This window comes from Felis catus, chromosome C1 (genome assembly GCF_018350175.1).
Source record: "Felis catus isolate Fca126 chromosome C1, F.catus_Fca126_mat1.0, whole genome shotgun sequence".
In the NCBI taxonomy this organism is placed as follows: domain Eukaryota; kingdom Metazoa; phylum Chordata; class Mammalia; order Carnivora; family Felidae; genus Felis; species Felis catus.
The window spans coordinates 213,068,449-213,087,980 of NC_058375.1; the positions used below are offsets into that span (position 1 = coordinate 213,068,449).

Here is a 19,532-nt window from a genome sequence, read left to right on the forward strand (position 1 = left end):
CAAACAAAGGAGAGGCAGAGAGAGAGGGAGACACAGAATCTGAAGCAGGCTTCAGGCTCCAAACTGTCAGCACAAAGCCTGACAGGGGTTTTGAACTCATGAACCGTAAGATCATGACCTGAGCCAAAATCAGACGCTTTACCTACTGAACCACCCAGGTGCCCCTCTAGATAAAATTTATTAAAATATTCATGGAATATATTTTTAAAATGATGACCATTATTACTATTATACTACTTTACCAGTACTAACCCTCTTACCCACATTCGCTCACCTTTTTTTTAATCGTAAGTATAAGTAGTTAAAATTGGTGGTTGGATTATTTTTTTTCTATTTTTAAATTAGTTTAATGGGTAGGGAACATAGCTAGTTCAAACTACTTGTTTGGAATTTTGGGTTCTTAGAAGCATAGCTGATAATCAGGAAAAAAGCAAAATAATAATAAATAGATGAAAGGTAGACAAATCTCTCAGTTGGCAATAACTATAAGCCCTCTAAAAACTCATGCATGTTAGATGGAAAGCAGCCTATAAGTCCTCAATCCAAATCCCTTTACATATATACTCACAGAAACTTGTCTCTCTCTCCTCTTTAATGAAAACACCACTTGCACGTGGTGGTAAATCTAAAGAGTACAAAAGAATGGTCAGTGATAGGGGCGCCTGGGTGGCTCAGTCGATTAAGTGTCTCTTGATTTCATATCAGGTCATGATCTAACTAACGGTCGTGAGATCGAGCCCTGCATTGGGTTCCACATGAGTGCAGAGTCTGCTTGGGATTCTCTATCTCCCTCTCTCTCTGCTTTTCCCCTGCTCACACTCTCTCTCTCTCTCAAAAATAAATAAAGAAACTTCAAGAAAAAGTTCAGTGATAAATTCACTCTTGAGACCGTTTTAACAAACATTTCGATGCCTACTCCGTAAGTAGATTAACAAATTAAAAGGTGGACAAGCACTTTGGTGATAGCAGAAGGGGTCCGCTGAAGAAACAGGAAATACAAAGTATAGGCATTGTAGGTCTACTCAGAATAGAGGCTTGTGGTTCACCTGTAACTCAGCCCTTCACAATTTTATGTGGCATAATACTTGCTACCAGAGTGGTTACTTCTACATATTGAAGAAAAGGTTAAGTCATCTTTATTTAGCTCTGTTTTAGATGGCAGGAATATGTGAAATGCATTTTTTAAAAGATTGCCATCCCAAATGACAATTATAGAAAAGTATGATTCTTACTAGTTGGATGAAATTTCAAATATCTGGAAACTTCATTTGTGTGGAATATCTCATTTACCAAGAACTCCAGATAAATTCTTACTAAAGTAGCTTAAAGTTCAGATTCAGACTCTAATAATTGGTGCATTTTTTCTAAAATAATGAATTTTGTCCCTGGTGCCTTTTTAACTAACTTTTTTATTTTTTAAGTTTATTTATTTATTTTGAAAGAGAGAGTGCACGAGCAGAGACGGGGCAGAGAGAGAGAGGGAGAGAAAGAATCCCAGGCAGGCTCCAAGATTTCAGTGCCGATCCCAATATGGGGCTTGATCCACGAACCCTGAAATCATGACCTGAACCGAGATCAAGAGTCAGGTGTTTAACTGACTGAGCCATCCAGACACCTCCTTTTAATTTATGGAACAGATTCTATCTTTGACTTAAAAGAGCAGTCTAAGACTCAGATTGTCTAAAACTGAACTTCTGCTCTTTCCCTCCAAATCTGCTCTATGTATTGGTTTCTTTATCTCTGGCAAAGGTATTTGCATCCTTCCACTCTCTTTTTCTCACATTCTGCATGTTATCCGTCAAGAAATCTTGTTGGGGCACTTGGAAGGCTCGGTCGTTTAAGCGTCCAACTCCTCATTTCGGCTCAGGTCGTGATCTCCCAGTGTGTGAGTTTGAGCCCGCATATGGCTCTGTGCTAGTGGCACAGAGCCTGCTTGCCATTCTCTCTGCCTCTGCCCGCCCCCCCCTTTCACTTCAAAATAAAAAAATAAACTTAAAATATCTTGTTGGTTCTACCTTCAGTATGTGTGTATACACACACACACACACACATATGTATACGTATATACATGTATATATATACACACTGAATTTCCCCCCCACATCTACTGCTGCCATCTTACCTTACTAAGTCACCATCATATCTTGACTGGATTTCCAGGTAGCCTCTTAACCAGTCTTCTTTCTTCTACCTTTGCCCTCTATTCTCAGTAAAGCAGCCAAAATGACCCTTTTAAAACAAGTCAGATCATATAATTCCTTTGTTCAGAATTCTCCATTGGCCCTTAATTTCACTCACAGTAAAAGCCAAAGTTCTAATAAACTCCTGGCCTATAAAGTTCCTGTAAAGCTTTTATGATTTGGCCATAGTTTCAACTATTCTTCCCCTTCTTCATGACACTCAAACCATTGGCCTTTGCTGCTTCACAAACATGCCTGGCATTGTTCCAGCATAGGGATATGCATGAGCTGTTTCCTCTACCTGATACATTCTTCCCCCACATAACCACTTGGCTTGCTTCCTCACTGCCTTCCTGTCCTTGCCTAAATATCACTTTATCATTGAAGCCTACTCTGAGTGCCATAATTAATACTGTTAAATGCTCCTCTACTGGCTCTTCCAGTACCCCTTACCGTGACTTACTTTTTTTTTTTTTTTTTTTTTGAAAGAGAGGGGGTGGGGGGAGAGAGCACGCATGAGTGGGGAGGGGCAGAGGGAGAGAGAGAATCCCAGGCAGGCTCCACATTACCGGCACAGAGTGGCACTCCAACTCATGGAACTGTGAGATTATGACCTGAGCTGAAATCAAAGAGTCAGATACTTAACCGACTGAGCCAGCCACCCAGGCACCCCTATTAATTTCTTTTCTTCCTCTGAACGGGCTGTACTTTCTTACTTCTTTGCATGACTCTTAATTTTTTATTGAAAACTGGGTATTTTGAATATTATACTGTGGCAACAAAGGAAATCAGACTCTTCCCCCCTTCCAAGGGTTTATTATTGCTGCTTGTTATAGATTGGTGACTTTTCTAAAGTAGTTTTATAAAGTCTGCATTCTTTCTCATGAATGGCCACTGAAGTCTGTGTTACATTAGCTTAGTGTTGAGCTAGTGTTTTTGCTAGAGTTTCCTTCAATGCCTGGAGCCAAGAAAAGAAAAATCAAAGGAAAAGGAAAAAGACTATTTGCAAATTGGCTGTGTGCTAGGGCGCTCCTTCAACACTTAACCAGGTCATTTACCACTCTGCCTTAGCCTTCGCTTCCTGTTTGTGCACAGCCCGAGATGAAAGTTTACAGTTCTCAGGCCTTTCCTGAGTATGCATCCAGCCCTGAGTATGCATGTGGTATTCTCAATTCCCCCAGTATACTCGGGAGCTTTTAGAAGCCCTTATTAACTCCACATATCTCCTTTCCCAGCCTCTTTCTTTCCAAGCTTTTTGGTCTGTTTATTTCCTATCCTATTAACCCCTTTTATAAGGGTTATGGCCAATACTTTTGCCTTTAAGTGTTTTCAGCAAATAACACCTGGGAAGTTGCTGCAGCCCTGGGAGTACTCTAAGTTTGGTGAAACAAAGGCAGACTGTGCACTGGTGCTTCAAGGAGCCACCAGACAGGTTAAAACATAGCCACAATTCTGTGAGAATAGTCTTTCTTTCTCCCTCTCATTAGCAGCCTTACCAGGACACAGGCCATGCTCTCCACTGAACCCACCAATCTCGGGAGTAGGGGTGGTAGGCAGGTAGTTAAAAATGTCACAGCCCTCCCTTACAACAGTGATTCCTTAAGCTGTCCCCTGGTTGTTGTAAGTTTTTGACTAGATTGCAGAGTTCTATAAAAGTTGATTCCGACAGTTTTTGCCAGATTGTTAATGCCAGACAGAACTGCTTATGACTATATCTACTTTTGTCAAGAACAGAAGAATAAGATTTCTTTTTTTTTATTTTTATTTTTTTTATTTTTTTCAACGTTTATTTATTTTGGGGACAGAGAGAGACAGAGCATGAACGGGCGAGGGGCAGAGAGAGAGGGAGACACAGAATCGGAAACAGGCTCCAGGCTCTGAGCCATCAGCCCAGAGCCTGACGCCGGGCTCGAACTCACGGACCGCGAGATCGTGACCTGGCTGAAGTCGGACGCTTAACCGACTGCGCCACCCAGGCGCCCCAAGAATAAGATTTCTTAAAATATCAGTGAAACTCTATAATACAACTTGATGTCATGAAGTGGCAGTGTCCTTTAATCAAAAGAACTCTTATACCTGGAATTATAGTTGATGATCATAAAAGATCCAAATATTTTTATGTAAAGTTGCTCAGCTCTGCAAGTCTTCAGTGATCCCTGTAATCAGCTATTAGAAACAGACTTTTATCATCAGGACACTTATTTAAATATCAGAAATGAATTAAACTTTCTGAGAATCGAGGTACATTTTCATTTTTATAAAATCAAGGAAATACCAATGAAATCTTTAATAATCTACAAGTTAATAGCATCCCACTCATGCTGTAGACTTTTCTTGGTTTGCTCATTTTAAGGGCTGGTAGGAATGTACTAATAATATACTATAACTTTTTTAATATTACAGATTTCTCTAGATACAGGGATGCAATTTGATATATTTTTAAAGAAGTCCCTCCTTTTTTTTAAAGTTTATTTATTTTGAGAGAATGTGAGAACACGAGTGAGGGAGGGGCAGAGAGAGAGAGAGAGAGAGAGAGAGAGAGAGAGAGAGAATCCCAAGCAGGGGCTCGAACTCACATATGATGAGATCATGACCTGAGCTGAAACCAACAGTCAGATGCTTAAGCGACTGAGCCACCAGGAACCCCTGAAATTTGATATTTTAAGAGCCATGTTTCTTATTATGGTGAAGTAGCAATTTCTTTGTATTTATAAATTTTTTAATGTTTATTTTTGAGAGAGAGCACACAAGCAGGAGAGGCAGAGAGAGGTGGGGACAGGATCCAAAGCAGGCTCCACACTGTCAGCAGAGATCCTGATGTGGGACTCAAACTCGTGAACCATGAGATCATGACCTGAGCTGAGGTCAGACACTTAACTGACTGAGCCACCCAGATGCCCTTTTGTATTTATAAATCTTATGAAGCTGCTCTCTTCTCCCTTTTGAGATATTTTTGCCCTACTTTGGTAGCACCTGAAAGAAATCAATCTGTTTGGAAATAAAGCAAAAGCTTATCTAAAACTGTAGCTATTTTTAGTTATCTGAAGTCTAGTAAAATGATTTTTAAAATATATATATATATTAAAGGTAGGACTAAATTTGTAAGGTTTAGGACAGGATCTGTGTAATTTTGTTTTTGTTTTCTTGGTACTTTACATGTAGTAGGTAGATATAAACTGATAAAGTGGAAATCCACACATAGCAGTAGCTTGTGATATGGAAGTTTATGGGATAAAAGTATGCTTGGGAAACAGAACTGCTTCCTTCTTTTTCGGTTATTTTCCTGATAATGCATATTTGATGTATCTTTTTTATATTGTGATGAAAATAAAATTCAAAAAATCTCTCTCTGCTTTTTATCCTAATGATATTCACTTTTTTATTTTTATAAACCAAAAAGTAAAGGAGAACAAGAAAAGTTGCTACAATTCCCACTACTTTTAGCTCCATTGTTAAAAACAAATGCAGCTAACAGATTTATAATTGAGTAAATATACTTTTAAATTTAACATACCAAAACATAAATATGTGAAAAAAAGCTGTCATATGTGATACATTTTATGCTAATACAGTGGTTTCCAAACTGTTGAATCCCTTGCTCTCTACCTCCCCCTCTCCAATAAAACAAAATCCACTATTTTCCTGTGACTTGATCACTTCTAGACATTTATTTTTTAAAATATGTTCATGGAGGGGCGCCTGGGTGGCGCAGTCGGTTAAGCGTCCGACTTCAGCCAGGTCACGATCTCGCGGTCCGTGAGTTCGAGCCCCGCGTCGGGCTCTGGGCTGATGGCTCAGAGCCTGGAGCCTATTTCCGATTCTGTGTCTCCCTCTCTCTCTGCCCCTCGCCCGTTCGTGCTCTGTCTCTCTCTGTCCCAAAAATAAATAAACGAAAAAAATAATTTTTTTAAATAAATAAATAAATAAAATATGTTCATGGAGACATAGAGATGAGGTGAGTTTTTATTGCTGATCAAGGATAAGTCATTTAAGTACTTTATTATAAATGCTTATCTGAGTCTGAGGAAAGTATATCAAATGACAGGAATTATTTTGTGATGTTATCTGAGAGAATTGTTTAGAAAAGCTAAGAGTTAAGTAGTGTCAGAATTATCTAAAATAACTGAAAGAAAGCCTTATGGGCTACTATTAAAGATTTGGTGTATTTTCTTTTAATTTAATTTCTCCCCATCTCTTGCCTTTCCTCGCCTCTTTTTGTTTCCTTCTTGCAGTTTATTTGTTGAAGAAACAAGGTCATTATTACTGTCAAGTTTCCACAGTATGGGTTTTGCTAATTGCACCCTGCATCCCTGTATGTAAAATAGTGTGGTTTTTAGTCTTCTCTATTTCCTGTAAATTGATAATTGGATATCGGAGCTTAGTTGATCACATTGAGGCTCAGTTTCTCTCCCTTCCTCCCTCTCTCTCTTCTCTCTCTCTCTCTCTCTCTCTCTCCCTCTCCCTCTCCCTGCCTTCCCCCTCCCCTCCCCCCTCCCCTTTGGAGGGACAGGGCTGGCAGTACACATAAGGTGTACTTGTTTCAATTTTTATGATATCAGTAGTCATTGATAATTATCCTGAAGTCCATTAATTCATTCCAAGCCTCAAAGTGATGTTGATAATTATTTTACCACTTATTCATTTATTAACTGTTACTTTAAAATTTTTATATTTATACATACATTCTACATATATTGTAATGTTTAGACAAAGATTAATGTGTAGAAATTTTGCTTTCAGCGAATATTTACATTCCAATCATTGCTTAGAAAGATCTTTTGTCCTTTTAGAGCTACTTGCTAAAAATTAAAGTAAACATAGAATATTCTGGCTTTATTGTACTCTTGAAGGGACTGAATGTCTAAGCTAATTTATTAAAGAATTTATAATTTCTTGTCTTAACACTTAAACCGAAGAATGTGTCAGGATTGGAACCGTTACAGACTGAGAAATTTGACAAGAATTTTTTTATGTTCTTTGAGTTTATAGCCTCACAACCTATTTCAGTCTTTATGGTAATCAACTAGATAAAGCTCTGCATTAAGCTCCCAGTATTTGTGTTTGCTGGCAAAATTTTCTCTGAACCTTATGAAACTATTAATATCTTAACTCTAAGTATAATACTTTTTTAATAAGTGAACATCATGAAATAAATTAAGTTTTAAGATACATTTAGAATAAGCTCTTTCGTGTTAGTCAGTTTTCCCTGGAATGTTTTACTCCGGCTGCAGCCGAGGGATGAGTGGGTAAATGTTCTGTGCCATTAGCTCCTTAAAAACTTGGTGAGGATATCTGGAGGTCAGGACCCTGAATACAACGAGCTTTCTAGGTTTAATATCCAACTCACTTTATGTTATTTTGCATGAATATTTGGGCATGAGTTACTACCTTCCCTTTTTTACAAGTAAGAACCCAAACCACAGCTAGAGTAACTAAATTCCTGGTTCTGATCCAAAGACAATTTCTGGTAATGCATTTAGATTTCAGTCATTATAATACGGTATTCTACTCTGTCTGTCATACATCCCACCAACTCTCCCCAGCATAAATAAGGTGGAACAGATACCATATTATGGGTAATGCAGTTAAGGCTCAGAGAGATTTAGTGGTTGCCACTCTGTTATTAAATGGCTGTGCTGGAATTGGAATTCAGGTCTTTCTGATTCCAAACCCATGTTGTTCTCCCTACCACAGCAAAATGAAGGCAAGAGGAAAAGAAGGCAGAGAGATTATTTAAGGAGTCACTGTTACTTCCAGTGAGAGATTATTGAGGCCTGAAACAGGCAGTGGAAACAGAAACAAGATTTAAGGGTTTCACATGACTTGGTGGTAGATAAGATACGGAGAATGAGAGAATAGAATGATTAAAGAAAGATGTGAGTTTCCTGGGTGTGTAAATGAAATGTCATGGGAAGGGAAGCCGTTTATGGGAGGGCTGGCCCTTATTCCTCTTTCTGTATGGAATTCTGTCTGTTGGTTGAGGTGTTTGTCGTATATTTGGTTGAAGACATTCAGTAGGCACTTTGAAATTCAGGGTACTACTTAGCTTATTTAATCTTTTGGTAGTGAATACAAGGGAGTTTAATAGGGTGTATATTCATTTTATTTATTTATTTTATTTAAATCCAAGTTAGTTAACATAGTGTAATAGTTTCAGGAATAGAATTTAGTTATTCATCACTTACGTATAACATCCAGGGCTATTCTCAACAAGGGCCCTCCTTAATGCCCATCACTGATTTAACCCATATCCCCACCCAACACCCCTCCAGCAGCCATCAGTTTTGTTCTGTTTAAAAGTCTCTTATTGTTTGCCTCCCTCTCTGTTTTTATCTTATTTTTCCTTCCCTTCCCCTATGTTTATCTGTTTTGTTTCTTATATTCCACATGAGTGAAATCAAATGATATTTATCTTTCTCTGACTTATTTAGCTTAGCATAATACACTCTAGTTCCATCCACATTGTTGCAAATGGCAAGATTCCATTCTTTTGATCACTGAGTAATATTCCATACTATACACACACACACACACACACACACACACACACATATATATATACATATAATATATATATATATAATATATACACCACATCTTCTTTATCCATTCATAAGTGGATGGACATTTGGGCTCTTACCATAATTCAGCTATTGTTGATAGCACTACTATAAACATTGGTGTGCATGTGCCCCTTCAAATCAGCATTTTTTTATCCTTTGGATAAATACTTAGTAGTGCAATTACTGGATCGTAGGGTAGTTCTATTTTTAATTTTTTGAGGAACCTCCATACTGTTTTCCAGGGTGGCTGTATTTCCAGTTTGCATTCCCACCAGCAGTGCGAAAGTGTTCCCCTTTCTCCGCATCCTTGCCAACATCTATTGTTGCCTGAGTTGTTAATTTTAGCCATTCTGACAGGTGTGAGGTAATATCTCATTGTGGTTTTGATTTGTATTTCCCTGATGATGAGTGATGTTGACTATCTTTTCATGTATCTGTTAGCCATCTGGATGTCTTCTTTCGAAGTGTCTGTTCATGTCTTTTGCCCATTTCTTTACTGGATTACTCATTTTTTGGGTGTTGAGTTTGATAACTTCTTTTTAGATTTTGGATACTAACCCTTTATCTGATATGTCATTTGCAAATATCTTCTCTCATTCCTGTGGTTGCCTTTTAGTTTTGCTGATTGTTTCCTTTGCTGTGCAGAAGCTTTTTATCTTGATGAGGTCCCAGTAGTTCATTTTTGCTTTGTTTCCCTTGCCTCCAGGCAACATGTCTAGTAAGAAATTGCTGCGGCCGAGGTCAAAGAGATTGTTGCCTGTTTTCTTCTGTAGGATTTTGATGGTTTCCTGTCTTATATTTAGGTCTTTTATCCATTTTGAGTTTATTTTTGTGTATGGTGTAAGAAAGTGGTTTAGGTTCATTCTTCTGCATGTTGGTGTCCAGTTTTCCCAACACCATTTCCTGAAGAGGCTGTCTTTTTTCCATTGGATATTCTTTCCTGCTTTGTTGATGATTAATTGGCCATACATACGTGAGTCCATTTCTGGGTTCTCTATTCTATTCCATTGATCTATGTGTCTGTTTTTGTACCAGTACCATACTGTCTTGATGATTAGAGTTTTGTAATGCAGTGTAAAGTCCAGAATTGTTATGCCTCCAGTTTTGATTTTCCTTTTCAACATTACTTTGACTATTTGGGGTAACAGAGTGTATATCCTTTTTTTTTTTTTTAATGCTTTTTTTAAAGTTTAGTTTTTGAGAGAGAGCAGGGGAAGGGCAAAAGGGAAAGGGGACAGAGGATCTGAAGCAGGCTCCACGCTGACAGCAGAGAGCCCCATGTGGGGCTTGAACTCACCAACTGTGAGATCATGACTGGAGCCAAAGTCAGACGCTTAACAGGTTGAGCCACCCAGATGCCCCTGTATTCTTAATTCCTTTGTCATTATGTTATTCCTATGGCACTTAACCTAGTGAGAATTATAAATTCACAGTTATACCGAAGGACTACCCTGAGGTTTATGGCCTCAGCAGATTGCCAGTGTGATAGACCCCATGTGCATAGAACAGTGTTTCTGCCTATATACTTATATTGCTGTATTTTTCCTTCTCTAGTGAAAGATTAGAAAAAAGACACCATATTCTTGAAAACATTTGATTTATTAATATGATTTGATGTTGAGGTTACACAAAATATTCAGTAAAGAAACAGTAGTTAACAGCCAGTATGTTGAGAGAAAGGAGTTCATATATGCATGTATGATCAGATGATATAGCAGTGGCTTGTGCATATGCTCTTGCATAGTTCCTGCTCTACGGTAAGTTTGTATAGATAATAAAGTTGGCAAGTTGACTGTTGACTACAAGCCAAGAAATTGTACTGAAACAACAAATTAGAATTAGGTACTGGAGCACTTGGGTGGCTCAAATGGTTAATGTCCAACTGGCTCAGGTCACGATCTCATGGTTCCTGAGTTTGAGCCCTGCATTGGCCACTGCACTGACAGTGCGGAGCCTGCTTGAGACTCTCTCTTTCTCTCTCTCTCTCTTTCTCTCTCTCTCTGCCCCTCCCCACAAATAAATAAATAAACCTTAAAAAAAAGAATTAGGTACCTATTTCAACTGGTGTTTCATTTTTTCAAGCAGGCTTTACCTAGCCCTCTGTGTGGTCTCCCTACTGAGAACTTTAAAGCACAATAAAATTAAGACACTCAATTAGCCCTAATGGGGCAGCACAGGTACTTGTTAACTTTCCCTTTTTTTGATTATGCAGCTAAATTATAAACTTCAGAGGGCAAGGGAACAGGGAAGGGTTTGATTCCCGCCCCCACCCCCACCCCACCCTCTGCCAGTGGTTAATTAACCATTAGGCTTTGAACCTAGTAAAAATACTTACTGTTTAAGTCTGTAACTATAAATTTATCTTGGTTCCCTTTACATTTTACTAAATAATAAAAATTATTTTGTCTTTAGTATCAAGCACTCTGCTAATAATTTATGGAAAATAAAATATATAGAAAACACAGTATTAGCCCTTGGGATATGTGCAGTCTTGAGTTGGTATTATTTGTAATTAATTTGGTGACAGAATCTTTGAGTTGGTCAGAGAATTTTAGTATCGAGTTATGGACAGAGCTCTAAGTTCTTAGCCTAATAGGAGTGAAAAATAAAAGTTAAATAAAAGTAAACTGTAAGTTGCAGAATGACTCTCCAACAACGTATTGGTATAATACCACTTTAAGTCTCATAGGAATATTTCTCATTGAAGAAATGTCCTGTAATAATGAACATTGAAAACCTTTGATGTTTGGTTCATTAAAAGCTATGAACCAAAGCTAATTGTAAAGTGGGACAGACATTATGGAACTTCTAGTCCCATTTTTCTTTTTTCATACATAGAAAGGGAGCCCAGAATGTTTGGTTCATTGAATCTTGTCTAAATTATCCCGGCTATTTAGAGACAAAACAGGAACTGGAACATGGGTTTCTTACTTTATGGCTTCCTTTTATGTAACATATTGTTATTTATGTCACTATGCATTAACTGAAGGTATGTATGTTATTACTATATTTTTAATTATTTGCTCATTTTGTTTTTTATATTACTCCTGCAAAAAGAAAAATTATCGGAGCGCCTGGGTGGCTCAGTTGGTTAAGCGTCCAATTTCATCTCAGGTCATGATCTCACGGTTTGTGAGTTTGAGCCCCGTGTCAGGCTCTGTGCTGACAGCTCAGAGCCTGGAGCCTGTTTCAGATTCTGTGTCTCCCTCTCTCTCTGACCCTCCCCCATTCATGCTCTGTCTCTCTCTGTCTCAAAAGTAAATAAACGTTAAAAAAAAATTTTTTTTTAAAGTTATCTGTAATTACAAAAAGAAGAAAGTGACTTGCCTAATGTCACATACTAAGAAATTAGCAAAACTAGGACTAGAACCCAGATCTTCTATTTCCTAGTACACTGAATCTTTCACAGCCCCAAACTTTTTCTCCATGGTGTTGCCATTAGTATTATTTACAGATTATTCCTACTAGGAAACTTAGTCAAACTGAGAACATTTTCGAGAAAGAATGATGGACTCTGTTGTAAGCAGTAAATAATCCAACTTTCTCTTGTAGCAAAATTCCACTTTTCTGGATGGTTTTCATCAATTTGCCTCTATTGCATTTGAAATTTGAGTTTGCCACTTACTAGAATTTGAGGCTAGAGGATAGTTCAAACAGAGTTATAGATTTTAATTGGTCTGTAGGTAATTACTGTTTCATTCACAACAAGATAGTCTTTTAAAAGATTTTTATTAAGTGTAGTATATGGTAGTGTTTTTTTTAAGTTGTTATTGAGTATAATATCCAAAAATATGCACATAATCAGCCAACAGCTTCATGAATTTTCACAACTGAACAAACACTGTGTATAACACACACCCAGTTCAAGATCATTATCAGCCTCCCATACATTCCCCTTACACTCACTTCTAGTTCCTACCCCTATCCTGCTGCCCCCTAAAGAGTAACCACTATAACAGGGTAGTCTTTTAATGAGTCAGGTACTTCATTAGTCAGGGTCATCCTATTTTTTTGGTCTTGGCCGAAGTATATGAAGAGGATGAGAAGAGAACAGTTTCTGTTCTTACCAACACAAAAATAATTGAAAACAGAATTTTTTCATTATTAAGGCATATTTACCAATTTTATATTCAATCAGTAATACTGGGTGACTCAAATCTTGTGTTCCACTTTGGAAACATACGGAGTCTCTGTAACAACTTTTGTCTTCTGAAACAAAACACAGTAAGCAGGAAATATAAGAATTGATGTAGAGCATTGTGTGCTCCCCATGGTTAGTTTCCACAATGGAGGAGGCATGAGGGAATGACTGTAATGCTCTAAGGCAGAGCTGTGGTTGAGGAATCACTGATCCGTTCCACTTTCTTTGTGTACTCTGAATATTGAAGATAGATTTTTAATATCAATAATTGGAATTCCGTGGATTTTTAATTCTCTGACTTCTGTGTGAAATAATTATTGTTTTCCATAAGTTAAAAAAAAATTGGTTAAAATTCTTCCATCTTGATTTAGAATATTTTACCTATAACACTGTCTTCACTTTCTCTATTCTTCTCAGGACCCCTGAACAGTGCCCCAGCGTTGTTTCATTGTTGTCAGAGAGTTACAATCCTCACGTGCGTTATGGAGCTGCTATGGCCCTAGGCATCTGCTGTGCTGGTACCGGAAACAAGGTAAAGTCCAAAGCCGGTGGGGTCAGTTCTTTCCTGGCACCAGACTGTTTTCCCTCGCAGAGAAGTTTATGCATCCGCAGCAAAAATACAAGTGTGGTGTGATCTGTAAGAGTAAACTTGCCTCACAAAGCTTACCAGAACTTCCTTCCTCACTTTACTATGCTGGATTGCTCAAAGCCAGTTATGAACAAACCAGGGGAGCCTACCTGGCTCAGTTGGAAGAGTGTGTGACTCTTGATCTCGGGGTCATGAGTTGAGCCCCGTGTTGGGTATAGAGAGTACTTACATTTTTTTTTTTTTCAACGTTTATTTATTTTTGGGACAGAGAGAGACAGAGCATGAACGGGGGAGGGGCAGAGAGAGAGGGAGACACAGAATCGGAAACAGGCTCCAGGCTCTGAGCCGATGGCTCAGAGCCTGACGCGGGGCTCGAACTCACGGACCGCGAGATCGTGACCTGGCTGAAGTCGGACGCTTAACTGACTGCGCCACCCAGGCGCCCCTTAAATTTTTTTTTTTTAATTTTTTTTACTGTTTGTTTATTTTTTGAGAGAGAGACAGAGCTCAAGGAGGGGAGGAGCAGAGAGAGAAGGGGGCATAGAATCTGAAGCAGGCTCCAGGCTCTGAGCTGTCAGCATAGAGCCCGACGCAGGGCTCAAACTCAGGAACCATGAGATCATGACCTGAGCCAGAGTTGGACACTTAACTGACTAAGCCACCCAGGTGCCCCAGAGATTATTTAAATTAAAAAAAAAAAAAATTAAAATAGAACAAACCACATTCCATGGGGTGGCTATAATGGAGACATGCTGTTGAATTTCTCTTTGAGAGCATTGATTTCTTTCAAAAAAGATGAAGATAAAATACTTTTTTCTTTAAAGAATTTGGTCATTTTAAATGGTAATTTACATGTTTAATTTTCATGATTAGTAGATTTACATGTTTAATTTTCATGATTTTGATAGAGAATCAAAATTCTCATATAAGAGCACCAAAATCAATGCACTTTGATTTCTTTTTTTGTTTTATTTTAAACAAATCACTTTAAGTGCCATTTGCCTGATCTCTCCTCACAAACATAACAGATAACCTGATATTTGTTAAGTTCTCAAAAGTGACAAAATAAGGAGTTGGGTTAGATAAGTAGATGATTGGAAAGTACAGTTTATCATGAGATTCATAAAGAAATGCACTATTGCTTAAACAAGTATTCTTGATTTATAGCAGTGACCTAATCATAACATTTTTTGCCTTTCATAACACAGACGGACACACCTTGACCACTGCCCCAAGCTACACTTTTTTTTCCTTTTTTTTTTTTTGAGAGAGAGAGGGTGCAAATGAGCAAGGGGCAGAGAGGGAGAGAAGCGGGGCTCCCCTGAAGCAGAGCTCGAGCTCACTGGACCTGGGACTCAAACTCACGAACTGTGAGATCATGACCTGAGCCGAAGTCAGATGCTTAAGGACTGAGACACTCAGGCACCCCAAACTTTTTTGTTTTAATGGAGTGCATGAGGGAACACAAACATAACGAGAATGAGAACATCTAGAACAAGAACATAATTAGGGTATGCTTCTGATGTCTTTACATCAGAGAGAAGGAGAACACTTTGAATGTTTATTCATTTTTGAGAGAGAGCATGAGCGGAGAGGGGCAGAGAAAGAGGGAGACAAAGGATCCAAAGCAAGCTCTGTGTTGACAGCAGCAAGCCTGACGTGGGGCTCGAACTCACAAACCATGAGATCGTGACCTGAGCTAGTCATACGCTCAGCTGAGCCACCCCAGTGCCCCAGAAGGAATCATTTTTTTATCCTCTGTTGTCCAAACTAGATAAAATAAAACATAGGTATTTATTGATTGATCCAGGAATTAAATTTTAATTTGCTTGACTTTTTCTCAAATAAAGGGTATTAGTATTGGATACTAATAACTTTTCCTAGTCCTGTAAAATGTTACTGAAGCTAGGAATTAATATGGGCATTTTCACTACATGTGACAAGAATTGCATAAAAATTTATAGAGAAACATTCCCTTCCAGTATTTCTCATTCATCTCCTTACCCTGCTTTATTTTTCATCATGGCACTTACCACCACCCAGCATATTTTTACACCAATTTATTTGTTGTCTATCTCCTCTCCACTGAATTGTAAGGTCCCTGAGAACACAATGTTCATTGCTGGAATCTAAGGTCAGACCTGGCACACAGTAGGTTTCAGTAAATATTTGTCAAACCAGTGATTGGGGGCTGGGGGGCCTGGGTGGCTCAGTTGGTTAATAGTCCAACTTCAGCTCAGGACATGATCTCACTTTTCATGAGTTCAAGCCCTGTGTCAGGCTCTGTGCTGACAGCTTAGAGCCTGGAAACCTGCTTCAGATTCTTTGTCTCGCTCTTCTCTGCCCCTCCCCCACTCACGCACGCGCGCGCGTGCTCTCTCTCTCTCAAAAATAAATAAACACAAAAAATTTTAATTTAAAAAAATCAATGATGGGGTGGAGATCATTTAAGGATATGATAGTGAACAAGTTGGACATAGTCTGTCATCACAGAGATTTGTTTTTAAAATGCTTTTGTTTCTTTTGGGGGAGATTTCTTACATGAGAATATATCTGCAGTTTTATTGGAAATATCATTGGGTAGGGGCACCTGGGTGGCTCAGTTGGTTGAGCATCTGACTCTTGATTTCATCTCAGGTCATGAGATCATGGGATCCCAGGTCATGGGATCAAGCCCCACATTGGGCTCCGCCCTGAGTATGGCACCTGCTTAAGATTCTGTCTCCCTCTGCCCCTCTCCCCCAGTCACATGTGATGTCTTTCTCTCTCTCTCAAAAAAAAAAATTTTTTTTTACTAATATACAAATATCATTGAGTATATAAAATACAGTTTATAGAAATTGGCCTTCATTTTTTTTTTCTGGGATACATCTGTAAACAAAGGAAAAATATAGATGTTTTTCAAAGTATTTTCTCCCTCAGGTCTTCAGTAGACATTTATGGCAGGCCTCATAAGTTAAATATTTTAAATTAGATTTTTTTTCTTTCCAGATTATTCTAACCTTAATATGATATCTAGGAGCAAATGTTGTTTGAGACACAGCATCTGAACAAGTTAATTCAATGAGAAATTTTTATTACTCCTACTAAGCAAGTCTGCTTTGTTTCTAAATAGTTTGTGTGGTCTCCATATCAGTACCTATCTGACCAAGGTTTGGTGCTTTATGTTTGGTTCTTAAAAACCTGAAACACCTGTTTATTCTAAAATATCTATCGTTGAGGTTATATCACATAGTTCAAAGACCAAGTTAGTGTCTTTTAACTTACAAGCTGGAAATTTGGTTATATTTGTATCATGACTATCTTAGAAACAGTATTGCCAACATTATGAGTAATAGTCGAAAAACTTACTCCTCTGCATAATGTCATGACATTTTTCAGTGAAATGGGGAGAAAGAATACACTTACCTGGTGTGTATAGTATCTGTTAACAGCACTGATTTAAAATAAATAAATAAATCCACATGTAAAGAAAACTGAAATTGTTTTCCCAAGAAAAAGGATTTAACTTTTTCTTTCCTTGGCCTTGAAACAAAGGATATTTAAGAAATGGTATATTATATTAAGAAATCAGTTTGATTATCTTGTAAACCCATTTCTCTGTTCCTCTAGATTTATACCTACCAAGGACCTTAGAAGGAATGTTATAACGTGGCACTTAACTAAGGTTCCACAGGGTGTTAATAGAAGTTAGTAGGGCAAAAGAGTTCTTGGTCAAATACAGTGGACAAATACAAAGTTCAAGTGATTTCTTTAATAAGGCTTTTTGGAGCTTTTGCTAGGATATGTACATTTGTAGAGTATTTGATAAGCAGTATATATTTTGAATCTGTAAGAGGGGGTGATATATAGTACACAGGAACCCCCAAACTTATTTCACCAAGGAATCCTTTTTTTCATAGGACTGATTATTCTGAAGAATATGATTTTAGGGAAATCCTGCTAAATATCAATTTAATTTTTTAAGTTAGGTCTTATAAAATCATCAAAGACATTACCTTACCCTAGTATTTGAAGGAAGTTGGATACTTAATCCAGGCTTTGGGGTCAGACTAGCCTGGAGTCATTCTACTTGTGTGACTTTGGGCAAATTTCTTAACCTTTCTTACTCTGTTTCTTTGTTTATAAAGATGGTTTTATGTTGTGGGTTTTTTGTTTGTTTGTTTTGGGATTAATAGAACTATATGGGATAACACATATAAAATAGTGCTGTGCTTGGAAAATAATAGGTGTTTATCAAACATTAATCTCATTTTCTGTTACTTTGTTTTTGACTTCTTTTACTTCACAACAGGAGCGCTTGTGTTCTATAAGCTTCCTTTGCACTTACCATCAATTGTATTGAAACTTAAAGCATACTCAGTTCCAGGTAGTCTTTAATGAACTTATTACAATGTTAGATGAAAATACTGACTTAGAATGACAGTAACTAATTTGAAAATCCAGCGATACCAGCTTTATTTAAAGTTTTTTTAATGTTTTCAGGAGGCAATTAATTTGCTAGAACCGATGACAAATGATCCTGTGAACTATGTGAGGCAAGGAGCTCTTATAGCTTCAGCTCTCATCATGATCCAGCAGACGGAAATCACTTGTCCAAAGGTAAGCAAACAAAAAAACTCTGTAGAAGAGAGCTGGTGCAGGCTTTTCTTTAGTAACTTATGTTCTTTTAAGGACATTTGTAACTCAAATATGATGAACACTGAACTCACAGGAAGTAAAAAGGTGTGAGAATGGGGAAACTTTAAATATGTAGTAATACTCCCTAAGTGCATTTTTTACAGATTTATAGTCAGTTTGTTAATTCAGCTATATAGCCATAATTGAAAAATTAAAACTTACAGATTGATGAAATCATAAAAATGAACTTTAATTTTTGCCTCCTGCTGTCCTTTTAAAATGTATTTAGTAGGATAATAGTTCCTCTGATACAGGATGCAAACTCACATGGTCCATGAGTTTTTGATCCCATCTTTCTAAGATAATAAAAAGTCTTAAATTCACTTTATATGATATATCCAGTCTCAGTTTAGAAAATGAGTACATCCAGGGGCACCTGGATGTCTTAGTTGGTTAAGCACCTGACTCTTGATTTTGGCTCAGGTCATGATTTCATAGTTCGTGAGATCGAGCCCCATGTTGGGCTCTGTGCTGGCAACACAGAGCCTGCTTGGGATTCTGTCTCCCCCTCTCCTGCTCACTATCTCTCTGTCTCTCTCTCAAAATAAATAAACTTTATTTTTTTTTAATTTTTAACATTTTTATTTATTCTTGAGAGAGTATGAGCAGGGAAGGGGCAGAGAGAGAAAGACACAGAATTCGAAGCAGGCTCCAGGCTCTGAGCTGTCAGCGCACAGCCCGACACGGGGCTCAAACTCACAAACCACAAGATCATGACCTGAGCTGAAGTCACACACTCAACCAACTGAGCCACCTGGGTGCCCCAAAATAAATAAACTTAAAAAAAAAAAAAGAAGGAAAATGAGTACATCCAGACTCTCTTAGAGTGTCACTGCCCTCCTGGGTGATCTTTTGGGCAGAGTTTCACATGGCTGCAGGACGGCCTTCTTTCCCTCTTGACCCCTTCTGTTCACATAGGCAGTCCTGCATATTTACCCTTGTAGCTGGAAGTATGGCTCTTAGTGCAGCTTCATCTGCTCCCTCCTCTCTGTCTTCCTTTCCCTCCTCTTCGTCCTACTCCCTCTCCACTAGTACCTCAATCGATAGCTAATGCCTCCTATTTTTCATGTCAGATGTCAATGCACAGTGACCACTGATCATATTAAGCTCTCTAAGTGATCCCTCTGAAGCCCATCTTTAGGCTTGGAATGAGGGGGAAAGACCCACAGAAATCCCCTTCACATATCCTGCAGTCCCGTTTTCTCAGATAAACCCTGTGGATGACTCCCCTCACAGAGACATCTATTTTAAAATTTCCTCATGACAATCCCCTAGACATCATGTTGAGAGTATAATATCTAATGTAAATTGGCACCTCAGCCAAAACATTTCGTTTTGTTCAGAAACAGAAAATGCGTAGATCTTATTCACGTGTACTA

At 38.1% G+C, this 19,532-nt stretch overlaps 1 protein-coding gene across 1 annotated transcript in view; it reads left to right on the top strand.

Moving 5' to 3' along the window:
• Positions 1-19,532, top strand: part of PSMD1 (proteasome 26S subunit, non-ATPase 1) — a 95,899-nt gene that overhangs the window by 51,175 nt on the left and 25,192 nt on the right. The window contains exons 17-18 of the mRNA XM_011285628.4: positions 13,302-13,416; positions 17,959-18,075. Of these exons, the coding sequence (XP_011283930.1) occupies positions 13,302-13,416; positions 17,959-18,075 (232 nt within the window). The remainder of the gene's footprint in view (positions 1-13,301; positions 13,417-17,958; positions 18,076-19,532) is intronic.